At 43.7% G+C, this 16,432-nt stretch overlaps 1 protein-coding gene across 1 annotated transcript in view; it reads left to right on the top strand.

Annotated features, from left to right (window-relative positions):
- Nucleotides 1-16,432, top strand: part of LOC122813060 (cyclic AMP-dependent transcription factor ATF-6 alpha-like) — a 2,557,378-nt gene that overhangs the window by 1,204,684 nt on the left and 1,336,262 nt on the right. The window contains exon 11 of the mRNA XM_044085178.1: nucleotides 8,923-9,027. Coding sequence (XP_043941113.1) covers nucleotides 8,923-9,027 — 105 coding nt within the window. The remainder of the gene's footprint in view (nucleotides 1-8,922; nucleotides 9,028-16,432) is intronic.

Here is a 16,432-nt window from a genome sequence, read left to right as displayed (position 1 = left end):
CAGCACGCAGGGTTTCGGAACTACAGGCCCTCATGGCTGTGCAACCATTCATCATTTTCCATCAGGACAGAGTTTCCTTACGAACCAACCCTACCTTCATGCCAAAGGTGGTATCCAGTGTAGCTTTGAATCAGACTATTCATTTACCTACCTTTTATCCAAATCCACAGAACAAAGGGGAGAGACTACTACATTCCTTGGACATTCAGACAACTTCGTTATTACTTGGACAGAATAAAGCCATTCAGGAAATCTGAGCAGCTCTTTGTGTCCTATGCTACAGGTGCTCAAGGAAAGGCGATTTCCAAACAGACTATTTCAAAATGGATAGCCCACTGCATACGCTTTTGTTATTAATTTCGTGGAAAATCTGTGCCTGTATACATCAGATCCCACTCCACCAGGGCTACAGCTATCTCTGCAGCTTTCCTCAGGGGGGTCCCTACCAAGGACATTTTGGAAGCAGCTACTTGGAGTTCAGTGCACATTTTCTCCAAGCACTACCACCTTCCACTATACTCAAAATCTAGAGTGGGCTTTGCCACAGCAGTCCTGCAGGGCATCCTCGCCCCTCCTAGTTCCACTTAGTGCCTACCACCCTTACTTAGCTTTGGGATTCTACCCATCTGTAATGACTGCAGCTGTATGCACGATGAACATGGTACAGTTTTGTACCTACCATAAATGTAGATGTTCGAGTGCTCATACAGCTGCAGTCCAGTTACCCTCCCTCCATCCCCACTTAGGACAGGCCTTATGACAAACAACTTTATCATACAACCTATTTGGGGTATTCTTTTATGGTGTATTTGCTTGCAACTACTGTTTTTCATTTATCTACATTGCATGTTTGCATAATATTATGTTTTGCCTTCCTTCTGGGGGCACCTGACATCTGGGGCAAGAAAAACTGAAGAAAATGGCGTCGGCTGCCTCTTTTATACCCCTGCCGCACTGACGTCAGGGAAGAAATGACGACAACCGACGCCGGACCTGGACTTTGGAATTCGGCCGACCGAGGACCTGCCTGATGGCAGGATAACCCATCTGTAATGACTGTAGCTGTATGAACACTCGAACATCTACATTTATGGTAGGTACAAAACTGTACTATCTAGTCTTCACTAATATGGGAGAATGTTGCACACCCCTTAGTATAATGTCTTCTCTGGTAAGGTCAGACCACAATAAAGTATCTTCTGAAGTAAAAATAAAATCCAGAACCCCAGCTAACCTTGGAATGTTCAGGAACTACTTTAAGGCTAACCTCTGACTGTTAAGTGATAAGTTGGCATAATTCTAAACCCTGTAAGCCCTGAGAACACTGCTGCCTATGGGGAACTGTTCACAAAAACCCTTTACAAGCATGTTAATAGTTGCATAGAGGCAGCTGTACCCATCAGGATAAAGTACAGAATTAACTAAAAAAACAAGCCACCCCCCTGGTGGAATCGCAGCATCAATAGGCTGATTTGTGCAGATTCTGTATTCCTGTTTGGAGTCCTTAGACAAGGTTGCTTCCCTCCTTTCCCACATGGGCTTCAGATTGGCCCTTTAAAAGTCGTTCTTTACACTTCTGTATGAATTGTTTTCCTGGCATGTTCAACAGACACAGTAAAGGAAAAAAAAAGATGGCCTTCCTGGCATAAGACAAAGCTCTGACTTATGAAGGTGTGTCTGCTTCAAAGAACTGAAATTTCACATCATCAAACCTCTGATCTGTGAAGAAAACATGATTAAAGTTGTGAAATATTGAATGTTGTGAGTGGAGATCACCATACAGTGAGGAAAAGGAAATTTACAGTTCTCTTCACTGTAGTGCAATCTCAGAGTTGGTATATTTAAGTATCGGGGGTCTGGGGCTGCAGGGAGGCTTGCCATGAGAGCAGACGTTTTCACCTATTAAGATTTTTTTTTCTGTTCAATATTTCATAACTTCAGTCTTCTGGTCTTCGACGATCAGAGGTTCGATGTGAAATTTCAGTCCTTTGAATAGACCCACAAGGGCATTTTATTGGATTTCTCTCTTCTAGATATGTCCTCAACAAGAGAGTTCCTCAAAATTCTAGGCCTCATGGCATCAGTGATACTCATGACACCACTTGCCAGGCTACATATGAGAATGATTCATTCATTCATTCAGTTTCCATTTACAGGTACTGGGATTTGTGAAAAAGTAATTGCAGTGGTTAAGGGATCAACTGTCTCTGAATCCATGACTGACTCTTTGTCTCTGTACAGACCCCAGTCCAGTCTGTCCAGACTGGTTGTTCAGATTTTGCTTAGGGGAGCAGTGTTCATGGAAGTTTAAATGCAGGGCTTGTATGGTCTTCAGGACTCATCAAAGCACATAAGTGTAAGAGATGTTGGTAGTGATTCATGCCTTAACAGTTCTTCACCACTTTTGGACTCTTGAGTTCTCTTTTAGTGGTCACAAACAACACTATGTTCTTGTATCTGAACAGAGAAGGGGATACAAGGTTATACTCTCCGTTAGTTGGCAGGTAATGGCCTTGGAGCTGGCTCTGCAGCATTCTCTGATTCTTCAGACCTTCGAAGACCAGAAGACTAAGTTGTGAAATATTGAACAGAAAAAAAAATCTAATAGGTGAAAACGTCTGCTGTCATGGCAAGCCCCCCTGCACCCCCAGAGCAAAACACAAGTGGCGGACAGACTAAGCAAGTCCTGGACAGAGCTTCATGAGTGGGATACTCCATGTAGATGCCTTTCAGGACGTGATCCAGATGTGGGGAGCATATCAACTGAAAAAGTTTTGTACAAGACATTCATACAGCCATGCTTGGAAGGCAAAAGCTCCATCATTCCCGTGGTGGGGAAAATACCCGTATGCATTTCCATCCTTTCCCGTGATTCCCAATATACTTCTAAAGATTCAGAAAGAATTATCAAATATTATAGTAATCCTCCTTTGGCCCAAGCAAAGTTGTTTTGCCCTTTTAATAGAATGAATTAAGGAAAATTTACTACAACCTGCTCAAACAGCACTGGGGCAGATAGTCCACCCAAACTTAGAGGAATTCCAGCTGACAGAGTGGATGATTCTATTTTGATGCCTTTTAGGCAGTTGTTCTATAAGGATACGCAGCAGGTGTATAAGGAGGCAAGAAAACCTGCAACTAGAAAATCATATGTTTACAAGTGGAAGAGGTTTCTAGGTGGTGCCAAGTTAATAACAGGGGTCCCAAAGATCCCCTCTGGTTTTGAAATGTGTGTGAGCTGCTTAGCGATGGTTTGCCATATGTTTGTATCAAAGTGCATCTTGTAGCCATCTCAGCTTGTCTGCTCTTGGATCCACCTCTTTCATCTCTTTTTGTGGTCAAACAGTTTTTGAAAGGAGTGTTTTCAAAAGCAAATCCCCCATCCTTGGAATCCCAGCATTGTTCTTGGAAAATTAACCTTATCTCCTGTTGAACTGGCCTCTTAGGCTGATTTATGGTTCATTATTTGAAAGAATGTGTTACTATTTGGTGTGACATCTGCAAGGTGAGTGTAAACTACAAGCTGTCATGGTGGGCCCAACCCTATCTGATTTTTCACAAGGTCAGGGTGTTGATTCATCATTCATGCATAAAGCAGTTTCTGAATTTACCTTGAATCATGCCATTAATATCCCCATGTTCTGTCCTGATCCAAAAAGGAAAACAAGTTGTTCTGTCCTGATCCAAAAAGGAAAACAAGGGAGAAAAGATTCTGCACACCTTGGATGTGACAGGAAGCTCGGGTACTTCCTTGACAGAACAAAGCCCTTTCGGAAAACTGAGCAGCTGTTTGCCTCCTATATGGGGGGTAGTCTGGCTCTAAGGAACTTGCACAATGGTTGTCCTCTGCTATTGTTTTTGTTACTGCCACAATGGTAAATCTCTTCCAGGCAAGGTTAAGGCTAATTCAGCTTTCAACTAGAGCCTTATCCTGTTCAGTGGCCTCTTGGAAAGGGGTGAACTATAGAAGCATTCTACGGGTAGCAACCAGGTTCTCTGTTACCTTCACAATCATTACAAACTGGATTTCTTTCAAGGTCCAGAGCAGACTTTGCTAGGACCATTCCCCAGGGGCTCCTGGATCCTTAACTTTCCACCTTCCAGATAAGATGAGCTTTGGCAATCAACCCTCCATACTGGTGTGTTATTGGGAATACTGCATATAGTACAGCTGTTCAAGTCCTACTTACCTGTAACAGTATATGTTCAAATTCCTCACTCTCTCAGTCGCAGCACCCATCTGCTATTCTTCAGATTGTCCATAGTTGAGATGGGTTTCAACCTCTTTGATTTGATTGTTGGAGCTGGATTTACATGGTATTGTGATGGGCTGTAAATTTACTCTTGCTTGGTGATTCTGGTTCAGGTACTTTCCTTTCCTTGTCTGTGGAAGTGAAAAAGCCTGAGCACTCAACTTGTGTGACAGTTGAAGACTTCCCTTTCAGGATATGCTCAGGCAATCAGCTTCCACAGGAAGAGAGAGGGAGGGGAACCTGAGCTTTTGAAAGCTGGCTAATACTTGGTTAACTTGACAGGTAACCCAAAATGCCACTGAGGCACTTGAACATCTACTGTTACAAGTAAGTAGGACTTGTACACCTGTACTTTATGCATAACTGGGATTGGTGGGAACACAACAGACACCAGGGCTAACCTCTTGTGCTGTAACAGCCCTTGCACATAAAAGGGATGAATGCTTGATACCAGTGATATGCTGTGCTGTATAGCATGCCATAAAGGCACTGAATTAAAACAAAAATATTACAACTTGCTGTGGGGGACCACTGGATACTATGGATACCATTAAGTAGTGTGCCGTAAAGGCACTAAGAAGCATCCAACCCTGTACCATCCACCTGGTAGTGTGCCGTAAAGGCACTAAGAAGCATCCAACCCTGTACCATCCACCTGGTAGTGTGCCGTAAAGGCACTAAGAAGCATTCCAGCCCTGTACCATCCACCTGGTAGTGTGCCGTAAAGGCACTAAGAAGCATTCCAGCCCTGTACCATCCACCTGGTAGTGTGCCTTAAAGGCACTAAGAAGCATTCCAGCCCTGTACCATCCACCTGGTAGTGTGCCGTAAAGGCACTAAGAAGCATTCCAGCTCTGTACCATCCACCTGGTAGTGTGCCGTAAAGGCACTAAGAAGCATTCCAGCCCTGTACCATCCACCTGGTAGTGTGCCGTAAAGGCACTAAGAAGCATTCCAGCCCTGTACCATCCACCTGGTAGTGTGCCGTAAAGGCACTAAGAAGCATTCCAGCCCTGTACCATCCACCTGGTAGCGTGCCTTAAAGGCACTAAGAAGCATTCCAGCCCTGTACCATCCACCTGGTAGTTTGCCGTAAAGGCACAAGAAGCATTCCAGCCCTGTACCATCCACCTGGTAGTGTGCCGTAAAGGCACTAAGAAGCATTCCAACCCTGTACCATCCACCTGGTAGTGTGCCTTAAAGGCACTAAGAAGCATCCAGCCCTGTACCATGCACCTGGTAGTGTGCCGTAAAGGCACTAAGAAGCATTCCAACCCTGTACCATCCACCTGGTAGTGTGCCGTAAAGGCACTAAGAAGCATTCCAGCCCTGTACCATCCACCTGGTAGTGTGCCTTAAAGGCACTAAGAAGCATTCCAGCCCTGTACCATGCACCTGGTAGTGTGCCTTAAAGGCACTAAGAAGCATTCCAACCCTGTACCATCCACCTGGTAGTGTGCCGTAAAGGCACTAAGAAGCATCCAGCCCTGTACCATGCACCTGGTAGTGTGCCGTAAAGGCACTAAGAAGCATTCCAACCCTGTACCATCCACCTGGTAATGTGCCTTAAAGGCACTAAGAAGCATCCAGCCCTGTACCATGCACCTTGTAGTGTGCCTTAAAGGCACTAAGAAGCATCCAGCCCTGTACCATCCACCTGGTAGTGTGCCTTAAAGGCACTAAGAAGCATTCCAACCCTGTACCATCCACCTGGTAGTGTGCCGTAAAGGCACTAAGAAGCATTCCAACCCTGTACCATCCACCTGCTACAGAGGATATTGGATCTCTGTGCCACCACTGGACAACAGTGATACCATGTTAAAAAAAAAAAAGAAACTATAAAGGGGTGAAAGATACAAAACCTGTACCCTTGGCAAATTAATTCATGGCACTAATCCGCTGCACTAACTAATAAATTAGTGCAGTAGTTTTTTTTTTTTTTAAAGCCTATATTGAGGATCTCTGGTATAATTCTATGCCTGCAACAGTTCATGACATGTGGAGGAAGTGCACGGAAGAGTAGGAATACCTCTCAACTTTGTAGCACAAGACAGGACAAAATTGGGTATGGGTTTTAATTATGCCTCTTAGAAAGTTCCTAGTCTAAAAGCTTTTGTACCACAATGGGTTTGCCTAATAATATGCAGTGTGAATCTTTAATATCTGGCATTAAAGACTGACAGACCATATGTGATTTATGAGGACAGTAAAAAGGAGAAATCTGTGACCTTAGGACAACACAGGGACAGGTAGGATGCATGCGTATGTGCGTGTATTGCATGTAGGTGAGTGAATGGGGTACTGATAACCCAGTGTGGCTGCTGCCACTGTTAATTACTGTAGGAAGTGTTGAGCTACATTCACAGTATTTAACTGCAATTCATAGACAAACAAATTAGCTGTTAACGAGGTCTTTGCCCATTTTGGCCGATATCTCTGAATCACAAAATACTGCATCCCAGAAACAAAGCCTTTTTAATGCAGCCCTTGACAGAATCTGTGGGATTCTTTATGAATCCCCAGGAATGCCTTTAATTTCCTACAACAATAGTAAGTTGACTACTTAAATTATTTGTCTTACATTTATGTATTTAACATTTAACATTTGTTTGTTACTTATGTCTGTGATTGTCTCAATACATTCATAGATGAGGCTAACAACCACGGTGGCCTTTTTAAGCATAGCCGTACATCCCATATCTCTGAAGACCACTGTTTCCCTTAGTAATGTAAGTAGGGATTTGAGAGATGACACATTTAAAAACAGGGACCTTGGAGATTAACCATTTATAGGCTGTCTGTGTCCAGTGCAGACTTGAGTGCCAAATCAGGGGTGAATTTCCAGTTCCCCATTTAGTTGTCCAAGTTCCACTTGAATTGTGTTAGGGAGAAGTCTGCTTCACATGGATGGGGAGCCTGTTTCAGGAAAGGGGTATTCTCTGGGATACATACATCTGTCTCTAGCAGGTCCTTTGCAAATCACCAGCAAGGTTTAAGTGTTAACACAGGTAAGTCTAGTGCTGTATGTTTTTAGGATATGCAGGAGGTCCATCAGAATGGGGTCTGATAATGCCTTGTTTGCTAGGGATAAGGCTTTGAGGTGGTCTGCATAGGACATGTTATTTACACTCTGTATTCTTTTAGTGAGGAACCTCTGTGGACATTGCAATTGTTGGATGTGCCTTGTTAGGTACATACCAAAAGGGGAATTGGCACTCAATGATGGGACTGATAAGTGCAGTAAAACAAGGACCTCTGTGAACCTATTGGTCATACCTTTTGTAAGTTGCATAACATAGAATGATTTCTTCACTACTGTAGACGTGTTGGACAAACGTTGGATTACTTTCTAGGTGTGTCTCCTGACTACTGTGCTGGCCCTTGGGGACATGTTTGGGGGGAGCAGTGTCCCCCATAGATTCTACTGTGCATTTGGTATTGTCTTGACTGGAGCTTTTTTTGTCTGTGCCTCCACTGAAAACTGGTAGCATTGCCCAGTTGGACTTTCCTGGTAAACAAATGTCAAAAAACATAAATATTGCATCATAACTCAAAAGAAGTAGTAATTCTGCAAGCACCTTAAACAATTCAGCGGCTTTTAGAAGTAGTCTAAACACTGAGATGATAGCAACAGCAGTACTAAGCACTGTAGGTCAGAAACTTCCAGTAAATAAAGTACAGACAAAACAGAAAACAAGGTGGGGGGAGGTAAGAACTGTTTGTTGTTTAGTGGTAGGTTTCTGTACAGTTACCTTCTAATTCAGGGATCAGTTATTGTGCAGTTAGAGTGCAGGAAATATTGTCCAATCCTTTGTACAATCTCTATTCACAAAATCCCTCCACCCCCAAAATATCAACTGTCGCTTGTCCCTCTCCAACATGGATGACAAGCAGGTGGGGTATTTCGTTTAGATGCTTTAATACAGGGAAACACATCAAGATGGATAGCAGCATCATAAAATATAAACAGAATGGTTAACAGACCGACCTTCCATACATACATGCTTACATCTCAACAGCTTACTACAAAATGGCAGTCAGGCCTTGCACATGCTCAGTATTTATACACTTGTGCAAGCCCTTGGATAGCTTCTTAAAGATGCATACACACATATTGATCTACATCAACCAAATAGGATTTAAGCAGCCACTTGATTGTATAGAGGTCTTTGCAAAAGCTGCCCTGTTCCAGCATTGCCTGCACTGGTAAGGCTGTTTATTCAATGTAGGTATAAAATCAAATTCTGAATGCAAGCTTCTGCATCTTCATTTAACAGTGATTGCACTAACTATTCTGTTATAAGTAATCTTGTTAGTTTTTTGGAGCCTCATGAGGTTTGTACTAAGACTTGATTGTGGTAGTTTCGAGGACCGTCATGCAGTTTGTGCTAAGACTTGATTGTGGTAGTTTCTTAAAGCCTTATATAGTTTGTAACAAGGCTTGATTGTATTAGTTTCTTGGAGCCTTGTTCAATTCATAGTAGGGCTTCTGTTTAGGGCAGCCAGCCTCTCCTATTCCAGGTCATTGTAAGCACGTAGTATGTTTGTGATTCACTGGATGCTGAGCTTTAGAAATTAATTTATTATCCAGGGCTCACTTTGTAACTTAATAGACATGGCCTGTAATATGAAAACACTTTTATTAACCTAGTTTTCTTGTGATTTGCAGGCCTACATCAGATCAAAAGGCTTTGATGGTTGTGAAGGAGGAACCGCTGTTGTATCTGTCAACACATTCATGTCAACCACAGATTAACCGCTCCGAGTCTCTCAGGTCAGTATGACTTAACTTGCACTGGTTTCCATGCTAACAGTCTCTTTATTTACATTGTATAGTAATATTCCCCTGCTGAAAGCTGATTATTTCTCCCAAAATTTTCTTAAGCTCCAGAATAGTTCTTAGTGGAATATAAATACATGCCAGCATAATCCTCAACCCTTGCCATTGGTCTCTTACTACCATAGATGTACTATCATTACCTTTTTCCCCTCTTTCTGTCACTGTTGGAGCTCCTCTAGCAATTAATATAATTATTCTCCTTTTACTTTGTCCCTGATATTCTGCTGAATATCCATCCTGAAATCCTTTATCAAATTCACATGCTCATTTCTTTCCTAACATGCAGTATTCTGGATGGTGCAGTGGTGCAGCGGTAGCATTGTTGCTTCACAGCAAGAGGTTCTCTGATTTGATTCTCTGCTGGAGTGCCTTCTGTGCGGAGTCTGCATGTCCTCCCTGCATTTGTGTGGGTTTCCTCTGGGTGCTCTGGTTTCCTCCCATGTACAAAGACCTGCATCTGGAGCATTTCTCCCCAGGCCTCTGCTGAAAACTGGCTACGTTCCATGTCGGACTTTCCTGGTTAACAAATGTTAAATAAATAAATATAAATTGTCTCCAGCAGCATTTGTACTCTGCATTTCTTAATATATTTTAATATTCTTACCTTTTTATATATCTGTAAGGCCAGTTACATTCCAAAATAATATGGATAACTTAACCATTACAGTAAAAAGTTATTGTTCCCACCAACTGCTTTTAGCTGCTAGTAATACCTCTCTCTTCCCCTCCAAAGCCCCTCTCTAGTGCAGCTTATTTTAACCATACAGCACTGGGTTACCTTCAAGTAAATCTACTTGTGTAGCTTGAGGCCAGTGTCCTTTTGTAAGCATACTTCTGCTCATATTTTATTTCTGGTGACTATACCTTTAGAAACTTTATATCATCGTCTCTCAAGCTAGTGTTTCACTATCTTTTTCTGATTGTTTCTCTGACTTCATCTTGACCAGGGTGCTAGCCCCGCTCCGTTTGCCCTCACTATGCTTGGGCTCACTTCGCTCCCCTACCATACCCCCATTCCCACCCACCCCATTACAATTACCTTTATACCTAACTATCCCTCCCCTTCCTGTCCCACTAGCCACTACAATTCCACTTCCTGCTTGTTTCCACATCCACATTACTAATCTGCCAATCTTGTCAGCACCACTTCCTCTATACCACTGTCTCTACCTACTCTATCTCACCATATTTTATTCTAACACGTATTATTTTCTAATATCTTCTACACTACTCCTTATTCTCTCTGTCTCCACCTCTTACCACTCCAATCTCTCTGACCCACTCCTATGTTCAACTTCTCACTCATACAACATATATCCAACTACTTTATCTTTTACTATCTCCCCTAATCTTTTTACTATCTCTACCTCAAGTCTATATAAGCTATCCATAATACAGGTTTTTAAACCTTCCCACAAAGCGAAGTCAAAACTATACAAACTCCATCTAGCATCTACTACACACTCTCTCCTCACTAAAAACCTACTTTGTTCTGGAGATATCCATCCCAACCCAGGCCCCTCTTCTCTCCCCAAAACTACCTCTACACTGCCCCCATCTTACTCTTCACCAACCTCAGTCACAACAGTCATCTCCATCCAAATACTTAAGTATTTATTCCTTGAATATTCAGAGTCTAGCAAATAAAGTTACTGAGCTGCACCCATGGATAGCTCTCAATACCCCTCACATCCTCTCCCTATCTAAAACCTGTCTCAAGCCACAAATCTCAAATAGTGAAATACTCCCACCAGGTTATAATATCTTCCGATCTGATAGACCTGTAAAAAAAGGGGGTGCCGTGGCCATCCTCTACTCAAACAACCTTAACCTCTCACCATACCCTTCCCCAGTTCCTGACTTCCTCCCAGCTGAAATCATCATCCTTAACTGCCATCTGAATCCCCACAAAAAACTTGCAAGTGCCTCTATCTACCTTCCTCCTGGTAACAATCTGCCCATTCTTGAAAACATCCTATCCTGGTTCTCCTACAACATACCAAATGAGACACTTATCCTTGGTGATGTCAACATTGATTGGTCCAAACTCACAACTGACTCCCCCCAACTCAGTATCCACCTACACGGCTTTCACCAACTTGTAACATCTCCCACTTGCTTCCATAAAAATTCCACTTCCAGCTCCATCATAGACTGGATCCTTACCTATTCCCCCCACCAATACCACAATCCCACCACCTTACCTAACTCCCTCAGTGATCATCTCCCTACCACCATCTTAAGACACTAATCCCATATTCCTAAACCCCACCTTATCAAAGACTGTCAAACTATCAACTTTCAATTCATCCCAATTTAACTCAATTCTCCACAACATAGATTGGTCCATCCTAAAACACCTCCCCCTAAACGATGCTGTAAGCACTTTCAATAGCATCTTCATAGGTTGATACTAGGCTATCTGCCCTAGGGCATTTATAAACCTAGCCAGTGTGTGTTTGGCTTTCGCCACCCTTTTAGATTAGTTGACTGTGCCTCTGTATAGTAGGTCACAGACGATAGCCCTTTTGAGTTTAGTTTACTGTGCCTCTTTAGTAAGGACACAGAAGAGATCCCAGGGGTAAACCTGCGATCTCCCATCCACTCGTCAAGATTTCTCTTGAAGAGGGTCATTGAGGGACTCTGCCTAACATGGATTGGGATTTTGTTCCAGAGTGAGGGGAGCCTCTGGAATATGAATCTGTCCCTCCAGCATGTCCTATTTATTTCTGTGCTGAGGTTTAAGTCCCTGGAGCGTGTAGCTCTAAGGGATTTGGATTTTCTGAGGTGGAGCATGTCCATTAATTCTGGGTTGGACATGGCTTTATACGTCAGGCACAGAGATCGCCTCTGAGTAGGCGGTAAGCAACTGAGTAGAGCTGGAGTTTCTTTAGCCTAACTGCGTAGGGCATCTGTTTGAGTCCCTTGATCCTCTTGGTGAGGTACTTTTGGGGTCTTTCCAGTTGCTGCGGGTGTCTGCTAAGGTACATCCCAAATGGAGCATTGTATTCAATTATGGGCCTGATGAGTAGAGGGGCACAATGACCTCTCTTGATCTAGATGTGAACCCTTTTGTGATAAGGTGGGCTATATAGAAGGTCTTTCTAACCATTTTGGCAACGTGATTGTCAAAGGAGAGATTGCTATCTACTTGGGTCCCCAAATCCCTAATTACTTCTTCCGTACTTAATGGATTACCACCCATGTGGTAATTTGTGGGCACTTTGTTTTTCCCGAAGGGGGATGACTATGCACTTTTTGGCATTTAGCTTTAGGCCATGGCTCTGGCACCAGTTATCCGTCTCTGTGAGACCCTTTTGGAGGATGCTTGTGTCAGTCGGCGAGTCAATTATGGCACCCAGTTTGCAGTCATCTGCGAACTTGGTCAGCCATAGTCCTCCCATGTTAGCCTGTACCTCAGAAATATATACCGAACAAGAGAGGTCCCAGGACTGAACCTTGTGGGACACCACTTCTAACTGGTTTAGAGTCTGACATGGCACCTGCAATTCTGACCATGTGGGTTCTATCACTGAGCCAGTTTGCAACCCATCTTTTGACATAGGGGTTGATATTTAAGCTGGTGAGCTTATTTATGATGCCCGAGTGGGGTATTGTGTCGAAGGCTTTTGCGAGGTCCAGGTAGGCTGTGTTGGACTACCTTCCCTTCATCTATGGCCTTGGTGACTGTTTCAAAGAAGCCGACCAGGTTCAAGAGGCAAGATCTGCCCTTAACAAAGCCAAATTGGGTAGGATCCAGTGTTTGGAGGTTCCCAATGTCTTTGTTTATGAGTTTCATTATGATACGCTCCATAGCTTTACAGACCAGGCTAGTCAGGCGTATAGGACGATAGTTTCCGGGGTCCGTTGTGGCACCACCTTTGTGGAGTGGGACCACTGTTGCTGTACGCCATTCCTTGGGTACATATCCTGTAGTAAGGCTGAGATTGAACAGTGACTTTGTGAGGGTTCAGTTCTTCTTGGAGTTCGTGTAAGACGCAGCCTGGGACACCATCCGGTCCCATTGATGCTGTGTTTTTTGCTTTGGAGAGGGCAGCTCTTAACTGTGCATCTGTGATGTCAGGGAGGCTACACTCTGTTGGAATAGACATTTGCTCTTTTGGGGGGGGAAGGGCGGAGAAGTTTGCCCTGAACCTGTCTGCCAGGATGTTGGCAATGTCTGTGGGTTCAGTGTATTTTTTGTCATTTTGCACTAACTCAGAGCATATCTGGGAGTTCCTACCCAGGTTCCTGACATACCTAAAGAAGGCCTAGTGATTATCTTTAGCATCTTGTGCACTTTTTCTTTCGAAGCTGGCCTTAGATGATTTTATGAGGGATCGTAGTTTATTGCTAGTACTGATCAGAGATGCCTTCCCTTTTTGGGATTTTGCTCTATCATGTAGTAGCTTCCTCCTTCTGTTGTATAGCTTATTTTATGGCTGGGGTCCACCAGACAGGTCTCCTGCGTTTGGAGGAATGAGTCTTGGTTTTATTTGGGATAGCACGATCCATGCATTCCTGTAGGTGTCCATAGTAAGTGTTTGTAAAGGATTCTGCAGTTTGGGCCGTATTTTCCACTGGCCGGGGGGTTTTGAAGGATTCCACCTCGGTTTTGAGAAGTGTGAAGTTTGCTTTTGAAAAGTTCTTCACCATGGTTTCCTTGGCTGGGGGTGGGGACGGGATATGGATGTCCAGTGAGATTAATTTATAGTCAGATCTTACCAATGAGGGGTATACCTCTGGTATGGAACATAGAGTCCCCATGTTGGTGATGATCAGGTCCAATATGTTTTCCCCTCTTGTGGGAGTGGTGACCAGTTGTTCCATAGCATTTGAATTTATAAATTCTAGGAACCGTTGGGCGAGGGTGTTGGAGCTTGAGTAGTGCTCCCAGTCTATATTTGGGTAGTTGAAGTCACCCAATATAATAGTGTTTGGAGAGACCTTCATATTCTCCAGTGTTCTCAGGAAAGCCAAGTGGGGTTCCTGAGTTTGGGAGGGTGGTCTGTAGCAGGCTACAAACTGAAAGGCAGTTTTGCCCACTGTTAGTTGCACATGGATGGTCTCTGATGCTTCATGCAGTGCCACTAACCTGGAGGTGTGGGTATCTTTGATGAATATGGATACTCCCCCTCCTTTTGTGGTTCGGTCCGAGTTTTGGGGCTGAAAAGCATGGTATGAGGTATAACCTGGTAGTGCTGGGGTGCTCTCGTGAGCCTTGAACCAGGTTTCTGTTACTGCACAGATATTGATATTCTCCATACTGAGGAGAGCCTCGAGTGCATGCATCATGAGGTTTAGACTTCTGGTGTTGAGCAGCATTACCCTTAGTTTCTTTTTCTGTGTGTTGTCTATGGAGGTGGGTTTGTCTTTTGAGCCTTGCCTAAAAAAGGCACTATGGGGGTGGCAAGAGCCTTAGCCAGTATCAGAAAGCCCAGGGGTGACAGGTGCAAGCCGTCCCTAGTGAAGCAACGTGGCTTGTCGAGCATGTCATCCCAGGCTGACAGACACTGGATCCCCTTTGAATGGCACCAATACTTTGGCCAGTTGTTAAAATTGATCATTTTGTCTTTATACTGTGGCATCATTCTTGGTGAGGGTAAGATGCTACTCAAGGTCAGGGTCATACCGGCCTGGGCTACATGATCAGAGAGCTCCTCTGTCTCTTTTCATGTAGTCCAGGGAGGTACGTCTCAGGTCATTCACACCAGCATGGACAATGATGGAGTCATATTTGTTCTTGCTTTGGAGTGACCTGAGTGCTTGTGTTATGTGGCGGATCCTGGCACCCGACAGGCAGCTTACAGTGACCTTCTCCTTGTTCAGCCTGCTGAGTGGGACATCAGTGTGTCTGACAATAGAATCACCTATTACAAGTGTATTAGGTGTGTTGTTTAGCCTTAAGGGCTGTGACTGTGTGGCACACTGACTTTGTGAACTATGTGATACATGGGTATTGTTGTGCGGTAGCGGTTGCTTGGATGTCTGCTTTGGAGGTCTCTGCTGCTTGGGCAGATTTTTATTTAGAGCCTCCGAGTATGTTTTTGTCTGTCTGTACTTGGTTTTCTGTTGCGATAGGTCTGTGTGAGACTGGATTTGTGGTGTGTGTGGTTACCTTCTCCTCCTGACTGACTGCGCCAGTATTGGGTTGAGAGAGCTCAGCCTCCAGTTTGGCTATATAGTTGCATCTCTCACATATATTTGAGCTTGTTTGGAGGAGGAGAGGGTGGCCTGTGTACATAAGAAAGTTGTAACATTGCCTCAAGATTCCCAGATTCACCAGCTGGACTGGAGAGTAAACCCGAAACTGACTTTTGGACATGCCAGAATAGTATAAGGAACTACTTTTTGACTGATCAAAAAGGACCAATAGGGAGCCTAATGAGTACTCTAAACTCCTTAGCTCCCATTAGGAAGATCAGAGTAAAATCAAAATATGCTCCCTGGCTCTCCAAGGAGACTAGGTCCCTTATGAAACAAAGAGATCGTCCTTGGAAAACCTGGACTAAAACTAAACAACCACCTCTTCTTCAAAAATACAGGCAACTGAGGAACCTTGTAAAAAAACATACAACTAATGACAAAAAGTTATACTATAGCTCTGCTCAGCTTAACAACAAATCCAATCCTTGAAAATTCTGGTCAGTTCTCAACAACATCCTCTATCCTGGAAAACCGTCTAATCCCTCCCCATACCCTAACTCTTCTTCTTAGGAAACAGCTACCCTCCTGAATAAACACTTTATCTCTTCCATCCAAAATCTAGTAACCTCTAAGCCAAACTCTACTTTGACACCCACCCCTCCAAGTCCCACTAACTCAACTTTGTTTTCTTTTGAGCCAGTTCCCATTACTTACATCAAATCTCTACTACTCAAGCTAAAACCTTGCTCTCCTTCCACTGACGCTCTATCTCCTACATTCCTCAAACTTGCTGCTGACTCAATTGCCAATCCTATATCTATACCAATCTATCAATCTATTCTGGAATCAATTGTCCCCACTCTTTGGAAATCTTTCTTCACTATACCTCTTCATAAAGGTGGAAACTCCACTGACCCCTCAAACTACCGACCCATTGCCATTCTGTTCCCCCTCTCCAAGATATTAAAAAGATGTATTAACTCACAGCTTCTCAATCACCTCCTCACGCACCACTTACTTACCCCTACTCAACATGGATTTCGTCCTCACCACAGCACCACCACTGCCCTCCTCTCCTTCACTCATATCATTGCAGAGGCCCTAGACAACAGTAAACTCATTTCCTGTCTCTTCCTAGATCTCTCCAAAGCTTTTGATACTGTGTCTCACCCCCTACTACAGTCCAAACTCA

Source organism: Protopterus annectens, chromosome 10.part0 (genome assembly GCF_019279795.1).
Source record: "Protopterus annectens isolate FY-2018-M chromosome 10.part0, PAN1.0, whole genome shotgun sequence".
Lineage (NCBI taxonomy): Eukaryota > Metazoa > Chordata > Ceratodontiformes > Protopteridae > Protopterus > Protopterus annectens.
The sequence above is the reverse complement of the archived record's forward strand: the minus strand, read 5'-3'. Positions and strand labels throughout refer to the sequence as shown.